Source organism: Rhizophagus irregularis, chromosome 22 (genome assembly GCF_026210795.1).
Source record: "Rhizophagus irregularis chromosome 22, complete sequence".
Lineage (NCBI taxonomy): Eukaryota > Fungi > Glomeromycota > Glomeromycetes > Glomerales > Glomeraceae > Rhizophagus > Rhizophagus irregularis.
Window position 1 is genome coordinate 3,396,596 of NC_089450.1, and position 17,428 is coordinate 3,414,023.

A 17,428-nucleotide genomic window follows, 5' to 3' on the forward strand; every position below is an offset into this window, starting at 1 on the left:
TACTGATCATAATTTTGAGAAGTCATACCTACAAAAAAAGAAAAAAAAATTTTTAGTTTAAAAAACAAAAAAAAATTGAACGCAACTTTTAAAATTACCAATTGAAAATCAGTCGCACGTCACAATGTCACATGAGGGTACCGAACAAAATAATTCGAAATGGAATAAGGTATGAATATTTCAGTTGTGGTTGCATTTGCAAGAAAGTGACTCAGAACTTGCAAAGCTAATATCTATTAGAAATTTTGACTAGAAAGCTCACCGATATCTAAAAAAAGAAAAAAAATTAGAATAATTTTTTTATTTTTAAAAAAAAATCCAAAAAATTTTGAAGCATTTGCTTCAAAACCTTACCATCCAAAGTACAGAAGAAATAACCAATATCTAAAAAATAAAATAAAAATTAAACAATTTTAAAAAAAAAATTTACTAAAAAAAGGTTTGAAACAAAACACTTCAAAACTTCCCAAGAAACCAAGCCAAAGCTGAAGGCAAAATCTACAGAATAGATAAAAGAAGAAACGATTAGTTTCTTCAAAATTAAAAAAAAGTATTTAAAATTTTTCAAAATAGACAAAGAAACAATTAGTTTCTTCAAAATTAAAAAAAAAATATATATTTAAAAAAAGTTTCGCTTCAAAACTTACACCTAAAAACCGAAGGTGATAACTTACAAAATAGATAAAAGAAGAAATGATTAGTTTCTTCAAAATAAAATTAAAAAAGAATTTAAAAAATGGTTTGCAATGAAACTTCCAAAACTTACTGATCCAAAGCGAAAAGTTTGAAGCTGATTAATATCTAAAAAAATAAAAAAATTAGAAATTTTTTATTTAATAAAAAAACAAAAAAAAAAGTTTCGAAGTGAAACTTACGAAACTTACCAATAAAAAGCATAATGACAAATCCTAAAAAAAAAGAAAAAAATAAAAAAATTTTATTTTAAAACCCAAAAAATACAATTTGAAACGAACGAAACTTTTGAAACTTACCAATTCAAAGCACTGGTGATACTAAAAAAAACAAAATACAATTTTTTAATTTTAAAAAAACCAAAATAAATAAAGTTTGAAACTTTCAAAGCTTACCGATACAAAGCAAAAGTTGAAACCGATACCTAAAAAAAAAGAAAAAAAAAGTTTCAAAACGAAACTTTTGAAACACCGAAAAAAAGTTTTTTTTTAAAGCTTAAAAAGATTATCATTTTCCACAAACTATAATTGACTAGTCCGATCAGCTGCTTCGTTTTGATTCACAGGACCGATCGGCAAAAATGGCCTAACGTTAAAGGTCAAAAGTTTTGATTAAAATGCATAGATTAAATATTATATTTATATTTGGCAATGTATAATGAATTTTATCATATTTAAATCTAATGCATTGCACAAATATTATACTAAACAAATTATATCAACATATATATCAAAATAATTATTTATTAAGAGAAAAAAATAATTATTACATAATACTTGACAATCAATATTATTTTGTAACATTATTATTATAATTCAAAAACCTGTCAATATTCATGTTAACATACATGATAACATGCATGTATATGTCAACATTATGATTACATGGATTGTAAAATCATGCCAAAAAAATTGGCCTTGACAGTAAAGTAAAGCCTCGGCGGGCAAAATCCGTCAACTTCTTAATGGAATTCTAACAATTTGATTCAATATCTATGATAGACGTTATCATTATTATTAATTTAAAAGTTTTTATACAAATTCGTTCTCATGAATCCACAACGTTACAATAATAAAATTAATTTGCACGCATATTTCTAATACTAATAGATTATATTTTCTTGAGATATTAATTATTTATTTACTAACTAACTTCTAAATGATTTGCATGCTAAGAGACATAGCATGCATATGTACAAGTAATATACAGCAAATATGGTAAATTGAAAATAATTTTGCGTTAATATCAGGAAAATAAAAGTTTATTTGGATACAAAAAAAAAATTATAATATTATTAATTAAAATAAATTGTAATTATTCGTTTTTTCATTTCTTCGTTTATTTGTACGTGTCACTTTTCCATATGAATGAAATATTTATTATAGTTAGATGATGTCGATCATAATTTGGGTGACTTGTATTATTATTTAACTAATTAATTACAGCTTAATAAGAAATCCCGTTTAATATTCGGATTTAATTATAAATGTTTTTAGTAAATCCATTTTTTTTAAAAAAAAAATCCTTTGTGAATTTTTTTTTATTATTTCTCCAAATATAATTATTTTTGGGCTTGAGCTACTACTGATTTACTATATTAAGAATAATATTTAACTTAACAGGATATTCATACAAATAAACAAAACTTTACTATAAATTCATAATGTCGATATATAAAAGGAAAGACTATTATTTATTAAACAAAAAATTTACTATATCCAATTAAAAGTGAAACAAAATGAGAATATAATATTAATCTGTCTACTAAATTTATACCAATAATTGCTCTATAATGTATCCAAAACAAACAAATTTTGTAAACTATTTTGAAATGCATTCATAAATTTCATTTGATAAAATGAATTTGAAATACAATTAATACATGCATAAACGTAACCTGATACATATGTTGGTTTATTATTATTATTATCACATTGTTTAACCGTTCCACGGATTTTCATTACGGATCGTATTATATCCCGGAGTTGATCATTTCCAAGTGTAAAAGTGTTTTTTTTTAAAAAAAATTCGTAATAATTATGTCGATAAGAGGGAACGAAACTTTAATAGATAGGATGGATTCGTGCATTTAATTATGTACTGTAACTATATGTATATGATGTGGGAACTTAAAAATTTATTTATAATAATATATAACTTAAATTAGAAAAGAAACGATTTCAATATTCATCTAAAAATGGTAATTTGGCAAAGGAGGTTGGTTTATTTACCTTTTTTTTTTATACACAACATTTCAATGATTTAATAATATATAAACGATAAAATGTTAGAAATACTTCATTTTTACTTGGCAAAGAATCTTTTTTCGTTTATATTATTATACTTATACACCTTTTTTGGTTTCCTTTAGTCATTTATTATTATTAAGCACTTTTATTAAATTTTTTTAGTGGATTATATGCAACGCTAAACACAAGTTATTGTTGGAAAAGTTCACTTTATATTTCGTATAACAAAATCCTATCGATATAACTTTTAACCTTTAATCATAATATTAAACATACAATATATATATATCAATACGACGGAACATTGTCCCATAATTATATGCTAACGAAGAATATTTATTTATTTATTTATTTATTTTTTTGTCAATACATAACGAATAAACATGTTATTAATTTACATTGTATCAAGAACAAGGAAGAAATTTAGAAAGTTATATTAGATTTTTGAAAAACTTAAAAAGTAATATATACAAGTAACTTATAATAATATATACTATCTACTTCTTAAATTAATATTCCCATAAATCATTATTATCCATATTCGTATTATTCTTATCTTCATTATCTTCATTATCTTCATAAATTTGCAAATGTGATGGATCATAAGGAGGTATTGAGGCATAAGAAACTTCCGTTCTAATGTCTTCACATGGTTTGAATTGAGGATTTAACGGATAATGAGGTTCGAAGTAGAGAGGTAGAAAATTTGGTAATAACTGAAACTGTTCCATTTGTTGTCGTTGAATAAATGTCATATGATTTTGCCATTGCTGTAATGACATATCCGGAATTTTATTATTTAATGCAACATTTTGAATCGGTTGAATTGGCAAAATTGTAGGAAGAATACGTGGAGCTAATAATTCCGCATTCTTTTGGTAAATTTGGCTCACTTTCTTTGCGAATTCTCGAAATTCATTCTTTAACTCTTCACTTTCATCATTCCAAGAGTCCGAGGCCCAACGTGATACTTCAGTCATTTTTGAAGGAAACCCTTTTTGTGTGAGCATTCTACTATAAATCGTGCGATATATCAAAAAGGCGTTTGAAGTTTTGCATCCTCGAGATTTCTTTGGCATAAAATCATCAGGATTTAAATTCAATATACGAGGTGACGAAATGAATATCTCAGGTCGTGAACGCATATAATGTTGGGATGGAAATATAGAATGCGAATTTAAAGTCATTGTGTGAGTTGAAGTCTCAAAATAAAGATATATTTTTTTTCTTTCTTTTTATGTTTTTTTTAAAAAAGGATAATAATATTGTGATAATATGAATGATTTTTCTTGTGAAAATCAACTTTTTTGAAGAAAGTTAAAAAAAAAAAAAAAAAGTAAAGAAGAAAAAAATTATAATCTTTATATACTTATTTTTTAATATTGTACACAATTGATTTATTTGTCAAGGCAAACTCCGACTAAATCCACTTTCCCAAATAAGTAAAAACTTCGGATATAAATATATTTGAAACTGTTCTAGACACTTTATAAATACTATAAATATACTGTAGCACTTAAAAAGGCTCCTTATATCTAATTTGGTTCATGCGCAACATAAAATATTATTATCTTTGTAATATGCACGTGATTTCAAACGGTACTGGACTGGTCTCTTGTTAACTAAAGCTGGCTTAGGAACTTTTTTATTTATTCCTTATTCTTTAATCAATACTTAAATCTGAAACTTTTAAGAGATATTCTAATACGCCAAGAAGCTTCTCGAATTTAATTTGGAATAATATTTATTCAGCCGAAATTGAAATATGTAATATATAGTAGTAAAGTTTAGGCTATTTGAATTTAAGTTAAAATTCCCAATTTTATTTTCATTTATTATTAATTAAATAGAAAAATCAAAAAAGAAAAAAAAATGAGATCATCTACGATATCCATCGCTGATTTTTTTTTTTGAATATAAAAAATATAAAATAAATTATTATTATTTTTTTTTTTTTTTTTGCAAACTAGTTTTTGAAACTTGACTTTGACGATACAGAATATAATCATGTAAATATATTTGATTTTATTATTGAAACATTAATAAACTTTAAAAATTTCGAAAATAGATGGATGATTATAGGTTTGATCAACATTCATAGAGCAGCCAATAATTTCATATCTCGCGGATCGTTCAAATAAGGATATCATATGCCATATTTTTATATTTTTTTATAGTTAAACGGCACTTCTCTTAATTAGGAATTAAAAGAAAAATTTTTATACGGAAAATTGCCAAACAGGAAGGAAGCGAACAATTATTTCGTTTTTGTACATCATTTTTTTTTATCAAAGTAAGTACCATATATATTCATATAAAGAAGTACAATAACAAGAATAATTAATTAATAAACAATAATATTTAACAAAATATGTGATGCAGTTATACTGTATATTCGGTTGAAGAATTTATTTATATTATAAATTTAATTACCTTATCACAATTCTTTGATAATTTTTCAACGTTTTATATCTTTTCGTAATACTCATCTGACTCAATTGTTTTTTTAATAATACCAAATTTGTAATAAATATTTGGTAAATAAGATCGTTATTTAATCAACAATCCAAAAAAGTGATCTTTTTTGTCTCTTATCGAAATAACCACTATTTAAATTTACTAATTAGTTGACTTAATTATTTGTAATACTACCGCATAATTTCTTTACTAAGAAATCTATTTATATAAACTTTTGTCCAATTTTAGATTTTGAATGAGTACTATTTGAAATTGTCGATCACTTTTACATTAAATATAAAAGTGCCTTCATCAAAGTTTCTTTCTGAAAAAAAAATTATTCTCGTACAACTTGAAATACTAATGCAATATTATTAAATTCTTTACGCCAATTCTCTCTAACAATTCTTCTTAAAACAGCTAAATCCAATTTGTTTTCAAGAAAAGTCTAATTAGTAACGTTACCTTTATGTCAAATAAGAGAATTTTGTTTCAAAAATTGTAAATAATATGGTCTCGGCCATTCAATATACATATAATTTCTGTTGTTCTCATTAAAAAAGGTTTGATGTATTCCATTTTTAAGGAATTTATAATAAGTCTGTAGTATAGATTTTGTAAATCATGTATCAGATAACATATAATCATTTTGTATGAATAAAACCAGATATGTGAGTGAAACCTAGATAACGTCTCATGTAAATATCTTTGGGGATCGTTTTTACCGTGTATAGTTTAAATAATTTCTAACAGAATTTTGAAACAAGGATCAACATTCTACATTAGTATTGAGAAACTTTATTCTATCTTCGAATCTTCCAAATTGATTGATTCCACCAAGTATTCAAATGATATTTGAAAAAGGTATAGTATTATCTCTTTTTTACTAATTTTTAATAGATTGCATCTGATATATTGTAATATGGTTTAGTGCTTTTTTATGAATGCAATTAAACAAAATAATTTATTTTCAGCTTTTTGATGACTTATCCAAAAGACTCATTTGATAAAAGAAATAGTGGTTTAAGTTTACTAAACAAATTATTGCGCCCATGGCTGCATTTATATAAGCACGCCTCTGACATAAACCAACTCATATATTTATATGATGATGATATTATTATTTCCTATATTTTGATACCAAAACGCTTTAGCACTAATTTTAATTCTCTGAATTGTTAGCAAAATTAATAATTAAATAATTAGTTGTCGAAAATAAAGTTCCTCATTAAGTCATTAATAGTTTTATATACAATATAATCAAATATTGTTAACAAGCAATTGCCATTATGGCGTTGCAGATCTTTATTTACGTACGCAGATTCATTATAAACTACGTAGAACTTACATACAATAAAATGATTACATGCAATCGCCAGGCACTATCGCAAGTCATGGTTATAATAATCAATAAATAAATAAATAAACAAACAAATAAATAAATAAAATAAAATAAATTACAACCACTTAATATACTGTACATAATAGATTGTAAAACCCTAAGCAGTGCTACGCCGGAGCAAATATATACGCTAAAATAGCGCACTGTCAAATTACATTTACCATATAGCGCTGGGTACTATGCGAGAAAAAGGGTACTTTACAGGGAATAATTTTGCCCAAATATCAATATTATAATAAAAATTTAAAAAATTATATATATTATTGTATACTATAATTTTAAAAACGCGTTTTTATTCTTTAAATTTATTTTTTGAATTTTTGAGCTGAATTTTTCTTCGCGTGTATAACAAATATCAAAATAAAAAAATGTCAACTATGTTTAATACTAACTTTTTAAATGTGAAACATGGTGTAAAATAATTAATATTTTTTTTTTTTATTAAAAATTTTTAATACTAAATTTAATTATTTTTACATATTTTACAAGTTTATATTAGTACAGTGTATTACTACTAATGCAGCACTGTACAAGACTCCACAAATTTTCGTATCACTCTATTATTGCAGGGGCACTGTATACTGTATAGTGATGTACGGTACTCAAATTATATATTATGAAGGTCATTATTCTCGCCGTAAACGTATACATGTATACGTAATTATTTCAGATCATTCGGCATTAAAGGCGGTGTAATGATGAAATATATTACACCAAATGTTTGTTCGAAGATTCATATGAAAATAGTATTACACCAGTATTACACTGGTGTAATGTCAAATTGGTGTAATGTGCCATAATATTTTGGCATGGCTTGAACCTAATTCCATAAGTAGACGGCTATTTGGCTTTTTACTACAATTTTTACAGCAAAATGTTTTGAAGTATATTACGTAATTTTGGCCAAAATTCTTGACCAGAGTTATGAACAAAGTTACCGTAATAGGCAAATTTTAGTGACAATCGTCCAATTCCGAAATATTGTTATGTACATGGTACCTAGCTAGTAATAATTAAACCAAAGAATTATATTTTTAGGCCACTAATACAGTTGTATTTTATTCGCTGTGAAAATCAATACTAGTAAGATTCTAATAATTTATTGGTATTATACCGATTGTTTCCAAGTTCGTAATCAATAACCATTGAATTTAGCTGACAATTTTTTGGTCGGATTTAAGAAAGCTTTTCCGAGTATTCGGAAATATTCATATATGTTACCGAATATCAGGTATTTATTTATACTAAGAACGCTATTATCAAGAAGTTCTCGAAAATCTGGTTTAAAATCTCATGGCAACTATTATGGTCAAATTAATTTATTAAGTTCTAGTAAAAGGGCAAGATAACGCTTTACTGCAATCATAGGTTTACTATATCAGAAATTAGGATGATAATCCAGACATTAACATTAATTAATATTTTTGTTTTGCTCTTCAGTTTATTACTATAAAGCCAAGACTTTGGGAAAAAAAACAAATCCTATTATTAAGATATTAAAAAAAAAAAGATGTTAAAGCCATCCTGGTAGCAGGTTTTATATTTGCCATCATTTATCCGCCATTTATAATTCAAGATTTAATTTTAAGAAAAAAAGAGCTTAATAATAGAATTATTAATTATTTATGAAAAGAGATTGAACAATTAAGAAGTGATACGCTAATATCAACATATACTGATGATAATGATGAACATTGAACATTTAATATTGTTGTTTATATTCGCCCAAAATTCACTTTTAGCCATTAGAAATTGCTACAACAAATATTTTATGTTAATTATAATCATTGTCCTGATTTAATGCAAGGGAAACTGATTTAATCTTTTGGTCTTGCTAAAAAATTATTTAATTGATCGTGCATGCATCTTCCGTGCCAGACGTTGTTGCTATTAATGACCCATAAATACAACTTTTACTTGTTGTATTGAAGGATTGAAGGATTGTATCATAATTCAAACTACCGGAAAAATCCATTTTTTCGCGCTCAATTTGACATATCACGTGATAGTTATGTCACAGTCATCTATTATCGTAATTCCAGCCAGAATTACAAACTCATATTACAATGACCTGGCTCAATAGTTATCTTTGAAATTTTGAAATCAAAACAAAAATAATAGGATACTAAAAGTTCAAAGGAAACTGCTATAATTTATTATAATTTTGGAATATAAAATTTTTGATTCGTACACGGTGTACCTAATACGGCCTCTAATTTATCATATATGCTTAGTTTGTTCTCACAAAGAAGTTGTACGAGATTCCAACAAATAAATAACGCAGTGATCGGAAATTTAATCGTTAAAATTTCTATTTCCGATTAGGTGATTAGTATTTAATTCCAATACACTATCGAGTTACTTGTTAATTTTAATGTTTTTTAAGTACTCCCTGAAATACTTTGTGGAACCAAAGCGGACCAAAATAGCGTTATGTGCGTTTCGTTTATTTTAGTTTCGTAGAAACTGCGAAATATAGTTAATACTTTAGTCGGAACTTGCTTCGCCCAAATCCACGTTTCTAGGGTGGGGAAAGATTTTGCAATTTCCAAATTTTCACGAGATTGTCAATTTATTCTTAACAAATAGCATGCTAAAAAATAGCATTGTATTCTCTCAAAGCAAGTAATATTTTCTTACCCGTGTTATTTCATACATTAGCTTATTTTGTAGATATGAAATTTACAGTGTAAAGGTGTTGCACTATATATTAAGATAAACCCATATAATAACTAAGTTATTACTTGTGCTATTACTCTTTAAGTATGCGATTCTTCTGTTTGTAATGATAAGTTATCTATTAAACTATATATTATTTTATTCTAGCGATTACTATTAACAAAAACGAAAGATATCTAATCGATGTGACTAATCGCGTATAATGAAGATACGGGAAGGATATATTTATACATGATAAGAGAATCTGTTCTACAATAACCAAAAGGTACTCATATTTTGTGCATCCGCACTAATATTTTTATCGCATAAATGCTCATCAAAATATTTTTTATAAGAGAGAAAATGGACACTATGAATAGTCACATATATGTCTATAACTGCTGAAGAGATTATCGATAAAGAAATCATACAATGATGTACAATACAATAACTAGTATGTATGTAATCAGAAAATAACGATAGTACAAAATATTCAGTTAGAAATTAAGCTAACAACATAGTGCATTTCCTTAAACACATCCAAAGTTAATTAGTCTTCGAACCTGAAGACGCTGCTTTGATTTGTTTCATGAATAAGTATACATAAATTATAATTACGTGATATACTTTTTTTTTTATTTATTTATGTTCACAAAGTGATGTCTTTAACATCATTTATTTTATTTCTCTCAAAGGATAATTTCACTATACAATCTTTACTTAACATAATTCTCGTTTCAACGCTTTAACCGAAAGTAAATGACGCGTTTATAAAAAGTTTAATTTTATTAATAAAGATTTATTGGTTAATACGGAAGGTGTACACGTGTACTGTGTACAGGTATGCACGAATATATTTAGCTTAGCATAATGTACTTCAAAATATAAATTAACCAATATATATATTAAAACAGTTAATTAATTAATTTAATTTTAAAAGGAAAATTAATAATTATGTACTAATGCATGGCAATTATTCTTTTGTAATGAAATACAACATTAATGTTATAGCTAGCCTTGTTAAATATCCATATTGTTATGCATGATATTTCCATAGTTGTATCAAAATTTATGATAATATTATAATAAAAGGATCGCAAATTCGCAATATACTATCAAAAAAATAGGCATTAATAGTAAAGTACTATTAGTTCCGAAAGCGAGAGAATTAGAAACCGACAATATGTCGTGTCAAATTTAGGATCCATATTCGCTTTCAGTCTGGTCGAGAGTTTACAATAGTTAGTATCATATGATTATGACATAGTATTTGTGAAGAAGAGATAATATAATTTTTGAAAATGGTCAAAAAAGAAGCATCGCATGTTTGATCAATAATAAAGGAATTTTTTTACTTTTATTTATTAATATATAAAAATTTTATATAATATAATAAACTCGTTATTAATAAGGCGTTGTGACTACTATATCATGATGAGTATACATATAAACTGTACTGTACGGTTAGCTAAACTGTACTGTACGAAGTGAGAATTCACCAATCAGATTTTATTGTACGATAAATAAAAAAAATTTGAAAAGTATACAATGAGTTATGATTGGCTAAAATATTTTCGTATAGCTGACCATACAGTACAGTTTATCTATTTACCTTATCATGATCACTATTTTACATTTTCATTTCGGCGATGCATCATTACTTTTGACCGTCACTGTATACGAAAGTAAATCGTATAAGGTCAAGAATGCAATATTTGCATGATAGAAATATTTATTAATTAAAAAAATTATAGATATAATTTCTTTACAGTGAAAAAAAGTAAAAAAGTAAAGTAACTAATACATTCACTAATAAATAATTTAACTCAAAAATTCAAAGTGACCAAACTTTATTAGCAATCTCCTTCTTAAGTACAGCATGTTCCTTCAAGGGTATCACAATAAAGACCAAACGTGCAATCTTCATCCTGTTCACATTCGTCATCACCGGGTGTACAACGTTTCATGAGAAGACTAGATCTAACTACAAATGAAAATGTTATATGCATGCCCTGTAAAAAAAGTCGATCCGTTTTTTATATTCCGTCTTTTTTCCGTAAAAGGCTCATATTTCCGGAATTAATAGCCTTATATCCCGGAATTTATCGAATTATTTACATTTTCCGTGAATGGATCCGTGAAATAACGGATAAAATTTTTTATAGGGATGAGAAAATAGAAGATAAAAAATTATAAATAAAAATAATTAATCTCTTACTCTCATGGAGAGGCGATACATGAACTGTCAGACCATGGATGGTACAAATAAGAACGATAAACAAGAAAATATATTTCATTGCAAAATATTGTTAGAGTTTGAGAATTTTTCTTTTTTTGTCCCTATAAAAAATCTGATCCGTGTTTTATCTTTCCATGTTTTTTCCGTGAATGTATCATTTTAATGGAATTTATAGCCTTAAATCATGGAAATTTTCATCTCGCTCCATCCTTTCAATGCCTGGGAAAAATCCAAAGGCATTACCATTTACCATCTCTCAAAAACGATCTTCGATTTCTCAACAACGAACTACCACATCTCCTGCGACCTCTTCTCATTTATCCTCTTCAATGGCGTCAGTTTCCTCGGTTTCCTGGGTTTCCTGGGTTTCCTCTTCTATAGTCCAAGGTGGTTCATGGATCTCATACTTGGGGTTTCTGCGCCGCTTAACAGTTCAGCCTCTTCGTCTTGGGGTCTCTTTCTGGTAACGGTTAGGATTTTGGGACATGCTGGATAGTTGACTCACACTGACCTTCGGGTAAAGTTGGGGTATGCGATTCTGTAAAAATTTCTGATTCTTTACTTTTAGTTTAGATTTCTTTAATTGTATGAGTCATGAAGCTACTCTTTTATTTTATTTTAATTTTCTTATTTAAATTTAATATTGTTCGATTTTATTGTTCGATTTTAAAATTACAAAATACAAATAAATATAAAGTCATAAGACTGTTTGACAAAAGGAAATTTTCATCTCGCTAACACGGATATCCGTGAATATATCATTTTCACGGAATTTTTATGGAAGACACGGAGAAATAACGGAAATATTCGGATAAAAATTTTTTATAGGGTGTTCTGTAATATTTTTTGTTCTGTGTTTTTTTAATCAGACCTTGTATATATAGTATATATAAGAAAAAGCAGAATATGATGATTCCGAAGACTATATCATTTACAGAAATAAAATGAAAATTTTTTATAAGGAGAAAGCCAATTTAATTATTATGAACAAAGATTAAATAATTTTTCTCCATTTTACAAATGATCAATTACATGTGATATTTTGCAACGTATTTCGGATTTCAAAAATTATTACGGATCTGCAGATGAGAAAAAAGTAATTATTAATTTATTTTATCGTAGAAGTTTACGTGGTTGTTTTTTCCTTAGATGTTTATTCTTATTAAAGGGTATCAGGACATTTCGTCGAAACTCATTTCACTGAATTTCATTTCGCTGAAGCCATTTCGCCGAATGGTTATTTCGCCGAATGGACATTTCACCGAAGCCCGAAACATTTATTGTTTATTTTATTGTTTTTATACTAAATATCATACAATTATTTACACCTATGACCTATTAAGCCACTTTTGATCATCAATTAGCTAATCTTCCAGTTCTATGCCAAATAAACTACGATATATACTAAATACATACAAAAATAAACTGCGTAAAAATTAAATAAACTAAATCTATATATTATTTTAATTATTATTTCTAATAAATTCACGTAACATTCATTACTAATGTTTTTAACTATTAACGATAGTCAATAGTCTTTCATGTATTTTTTTTATTATGTAATTTAATAAGTAAATAAATAAATATTTTTATTTTCATTGCGCGCTTAATATTTTTTATTAAAAGTGATAATCACTATCATTTCTATCATTTTCGGAGAAATGGCTTCGGCGAAACATCCCTTCGGCGAAATGACTTTCGGCGAAATGTACCGTAACCAAAAAAGGAAAAAATCTATATTGGTTATAGTTTAAAAATTATGTGTAAAATAATTTTATGTAGATTTGTGTAATTTTTAGTTTTATTAGTTTTATTTTAAATATTAAGTACTAAAATTTTTCATTTTGGTAAATAAGACTTTTTCATATAAAATCTACATCTGATCTGGCTATCTAATGATCACGCACAGCATATATAAATAACTTAATACTACTACCTGTTACAACTAGTATTCAACAAAATGTTTCATTTAAAACGTCTTCTCTTTGGAATTATTCTTTTGTTATCTTTTGGTTCAGCTTTTGCTGAAGAATATGATCCTAATAAAGACGTTTTCGACCAAATAATTAATGTGCTTGTTCCTACGCTTATAGTTTTTTTATTTGATACGAAAGGAAAGTCAGAAAAGAAAGAAAAGCTAGAAGATTCAAATTCGGAAGAATTAGAAAAGAAACAAATAAGCGTATTTATTAAAATTAGACAAGAAATATCCCCAGTTAAAATTAGGCGAGCTTTTGATGACTTTCTTTTTTTATTATCCCTTTTTGTTCTACCATGTATAGTGTTTTATAAAAATCATAAGGAATTCGCAATACCAATCTGGATTCCAATGCTTTTTGGAGCTATGACTGGTTTTGTTTTCTTTGTACTCATAGACTATTATATTATTAGCTATAGCGACTCAGTAATAATTGATCGAAGATTTGTACTTGGACTTTTAGGTCTTTTTATTGATTTAGGTCACATTATTTCTGATATTTGTTTCATATTTTATACCAAAAGTATTCCTGAGAGTAATTTTACAAATGTTTTCATCTACTCACATGCAGTAACCGGAATTTTAGGATCGGTTTTGCTTCTTTATTATATATGTGAGGTTTGCTTTATATATTCGAGGACTTATGAAGGCGTTAGTGCCTTCGAAAAATCAGAACCTTTTTTAAGGAAATTAACTATAACAGCGACTTGCCTTTGGACTCCAATAGTCCAAATGCTAAATATGTCTCTCCTTTCTGGTAATGACTATTATTGGACGAAATCAATATTGGCATTAAACATGATTTACCTCTCAAGAGTTATAAATTATGCTGAAAAAAATGTCAAAATATCGAAATATGAAAAAGTACCATTTGGTATGCTATATATTATCTTTCATGTCTTACGCAACTATAGTTGGGAGGATTAAAAAAACACGTTACGAAAAAATAAGATGTAATCCTAATCACGTTTTTGAATACTGGTATATTATTAAATTTGGATTATTAGCAGCAATTTTTTGAAATTTTTTGTGTTACTTTGACGGTTTGACCATGAATGCGACTGATGCGTAGAAAAAATGGAATTCACGGATGCGTACCTATAAAAAAATTTTCAGAAAAATGATCACGTGTCTGAGTTTCTAGAAAAAATGATGAGTTTTTTCCAGAATTTTTTTTTATAGGGGTAACAGCATAGTAGAATATTTTTTTACCTAACTATAATACGCATAGATTATCCATGTATACTGTATTAAAGAATCAAGTCAAGACATGTAAAAAGATAGAATTTCCGAAGACTGAAGAAAATTTCTCTCGTAGAATTTCGAAGAAATAAAAATGGAAGTGTTTAAGTGTCCAATACAAGCCATTAGTCGGTTCGTTTTCAATTTTTCTACACATGAGTGGTTAACGAATTTTCCTCATAATGTAGAATAGTTTTAGAATTTAGGACTATTCCAGATTAGTGATGTAATGTATTTGATCGAATGATATACCCCCTATGTGAATCACATAATATACTGCAACAATTTTTTTCGTCTTACATATTCTCGAATCCAATCAAGTTTTATTATACTTTATAATTTACGATAAATTTAATTGGTAATTTTTTCAAAAAAAATACCTGAAAGGGTTCTATGAATTTTCTGATGAATTGTCTTATTAAATTTTCTTGATTAGCGTATACTGTAAACTTGAAAAAAAAAATAGTAATACTGCACAAAAGTGGCGAATATTAATTAATCTATCCCATTGAATTTGACCACAGATAATACTATATTGCTATATTGATCTCGTGTTTGTGCGCAATGGTAAATTGGTGTCATATTTCCGCTGATGTCGAGTACATGTAAATTATTTTGTAATTAACGTAAAAATATGCAAAGAATCACGTGATGTGACATAATCCCTAGGTTCGTTAACGGAGGAATTAGGGACAGACATTAAGGAGAAACTGGCTGAGGGTTAATTAGTAAGTTTTTTAAACAACTTAGCACTGCCTATAGTATGATTAGTATCCCCCTATACCTTCTCAATAAAGTACCGTCTCAATATGTCGAACATGTAAAATCACATACTGACAACCCGGTACATTCGGTAAAACTCGGTAAAGTTATTGTTAGATTTCAAGCACAGTGGTGTAGTTTTTTATTTTATTATGAGTTATACCGAATCTTACCGAGTTTCTCTCGGAATGGAGTAAAAATGATGGGTGCCCCGTAAGTAGTAGGAAATTAGGCTTTTTGGCGCATTGCGTCCAAATGCTTCCAGATTGATTTCCTGTATATCCCAAAAATCTTTCATATTGTAAACAGACCCGATTTCTTTTTTAAACCCTATTTGATATCATAGCTATTTTAGATTCGTTTCCCAATTGCTTACTAATTTGAAAACAAATTATTTTTTGGCACATTGCATTCAAATGATTCCAGAAGGTTAACAAAAATAAAATACTAATTTACCTCCCTTTAGCATGCTACGGCAGCTACGCTATAAATAAAGGTGTATATAAAAATGCTGACCTGGGCAGGTGGTGTCAGCAAAAAAGGGTATACAATCAGAAATACCAATTAGGATTGCAAAAAGAGGCAAACTATTTGGAGAGCTTGTGGGCGACTCTTCTAACCTGTTTGCATAAAAAGAGGCAATCAAATAAAGACCCGACCGAAGGGAGGGCATGCAAAAATAAGAGGCAAATCCAGAAAGCATACATGTTCACAGAGTTGCGGAGCACCGAAGGTGCGGACTGCGGAGCATGTACGCAAAACATGAGAACAAATAATGTTCACAGTGTTGCGGAGCGAAGCGGAGCAGTAAGCAAATTATGAAAGCAACAAATGATATGGAAATTGCCTCCCAATTCGCATACAATAATATGGTTGCACTTGCTAGGAGAAAAAATATAGCAGGAATATGAGCAAGCCCTTTAGGGCGAAGCTCATATGGATGCTATATTTTTTCGACCCTATGCTACTCTTTTAAATATATGCTAATATTATAAGGCAAATAGGATCACTATCCCCTGACTATTCCTCCCCCAAACAAATCCAAACCCAACTCTTCCTCAGAATATTCCTCAGAATATTCCTCATCACTAGCCTGAATTTTTGCAAGCTTTTGACATTGATAAAACGCTCTAGAACGATTCCTGAATGTTTTTTATAAGCACCATATTCAGAGAAAGTTTTTTTATCGCATCCAGGATGTATACATGGAACTTGTTTAGGTGAATTCGGTGAACTTTGCACCCATCTGGGTGATAACATCCTTTATTGCAAACTGTGCCACTTCGTAGGATATAGGGGCAACGATAAAATCCTCCCATAGTTTCTTTTTTGAATAAATGTCTAACTCTAATTATCCGAATAAAATAATTTTTTAAAACTTTTTTCTAACACTATATAATCATTGAGAAAATATGAGCGGATTACTTGGTAGTATCACCGGCACATTAGGACGATTGTTTGGAAATCTCTTACCAAGCTGGGGAGACCCAGCACCAGTAAAACTGAACATTCTGAGCCACCAGAACTAGAAGCTGAGCTGGAGTCGGAGTCGGAGGGGGACAGCGACTATGAGACCGCTTCAGCATACCAAAATACCAATACAAGATGGTATTCTGCAATTCGAAGGTTCTATTTTGGAGAAAGAAAGGTAAGGATGTTGAGTTCTATGATGGAAGTACACAATGGACTGGCTCCGAAAATGATTTCCGTAATTTATCACGAGACTGGTTCTTAATTAAAGCCAATCC

At 27.9% G+C, this 17,428-nt stretch overlaps 3 protein-coding genes across 3 annotated transcripts; 1 reads left to right on the forward strand and 2 right to left on the reverse strand.

The window, feature by feature from the left end:
* Positions 1-3,451: 3,451 nt before the first annotated feature.
* Positions 3,452-4,129, reverse strand: OCT59_014900 (uncharacterized protein; the record flags this gene model as incomplete). The annotated part of the gene is made up of 1 exon (XM_025313683.2): positions 3,452-4,129. The coding sequence occupies one exon, from the start codon at positions 4,127-4,129 to the stop codon at positions 3,452-3,454; it is 678 nt and encodes a 225-aa protein (XP_025186859.1).
* A 9,529-nt stretch (positions 4,130-13,658) lies between these two features.
* Positions 13,659-14,603, forward strand: OCT59_014901 (uncharacterized protein; the record flags this gene model as incomplete). Its single annotated transcript, XM_025310049.2, has 1 exon — positions 13,659-14,603. One exon carries the CDS (start codon positions 13,659-13,661, stop codon positions 14,601-14,603), a length of 945 nt encoding a protein of 314 aa, XP_025186860.2.
* Positions 14,604-16,689: 2,086 nt separating this feature from the next.
* OCT59_014902 (uncharacterized protein) lies at positions 16,690-17,190 on the reverse strand (the record flags this gene model as incomplete). The annotated part of the gene is made up of 3 exons (XM_066150315.1): positions 16,690-16,822; positions 16,916-17,027; positions 17,154-17,190. The coding sequence occupies 3 exons, from the start codon at positions 17,188-17,190 to the stop codon at positions 16,690-16,692; spliced, it is 282 nt and encodes a 93-aa protein (XP_066002493.1).
* Between the last annotated feature and the right edge of the window lie 238 nt (positions 17,191-17,428).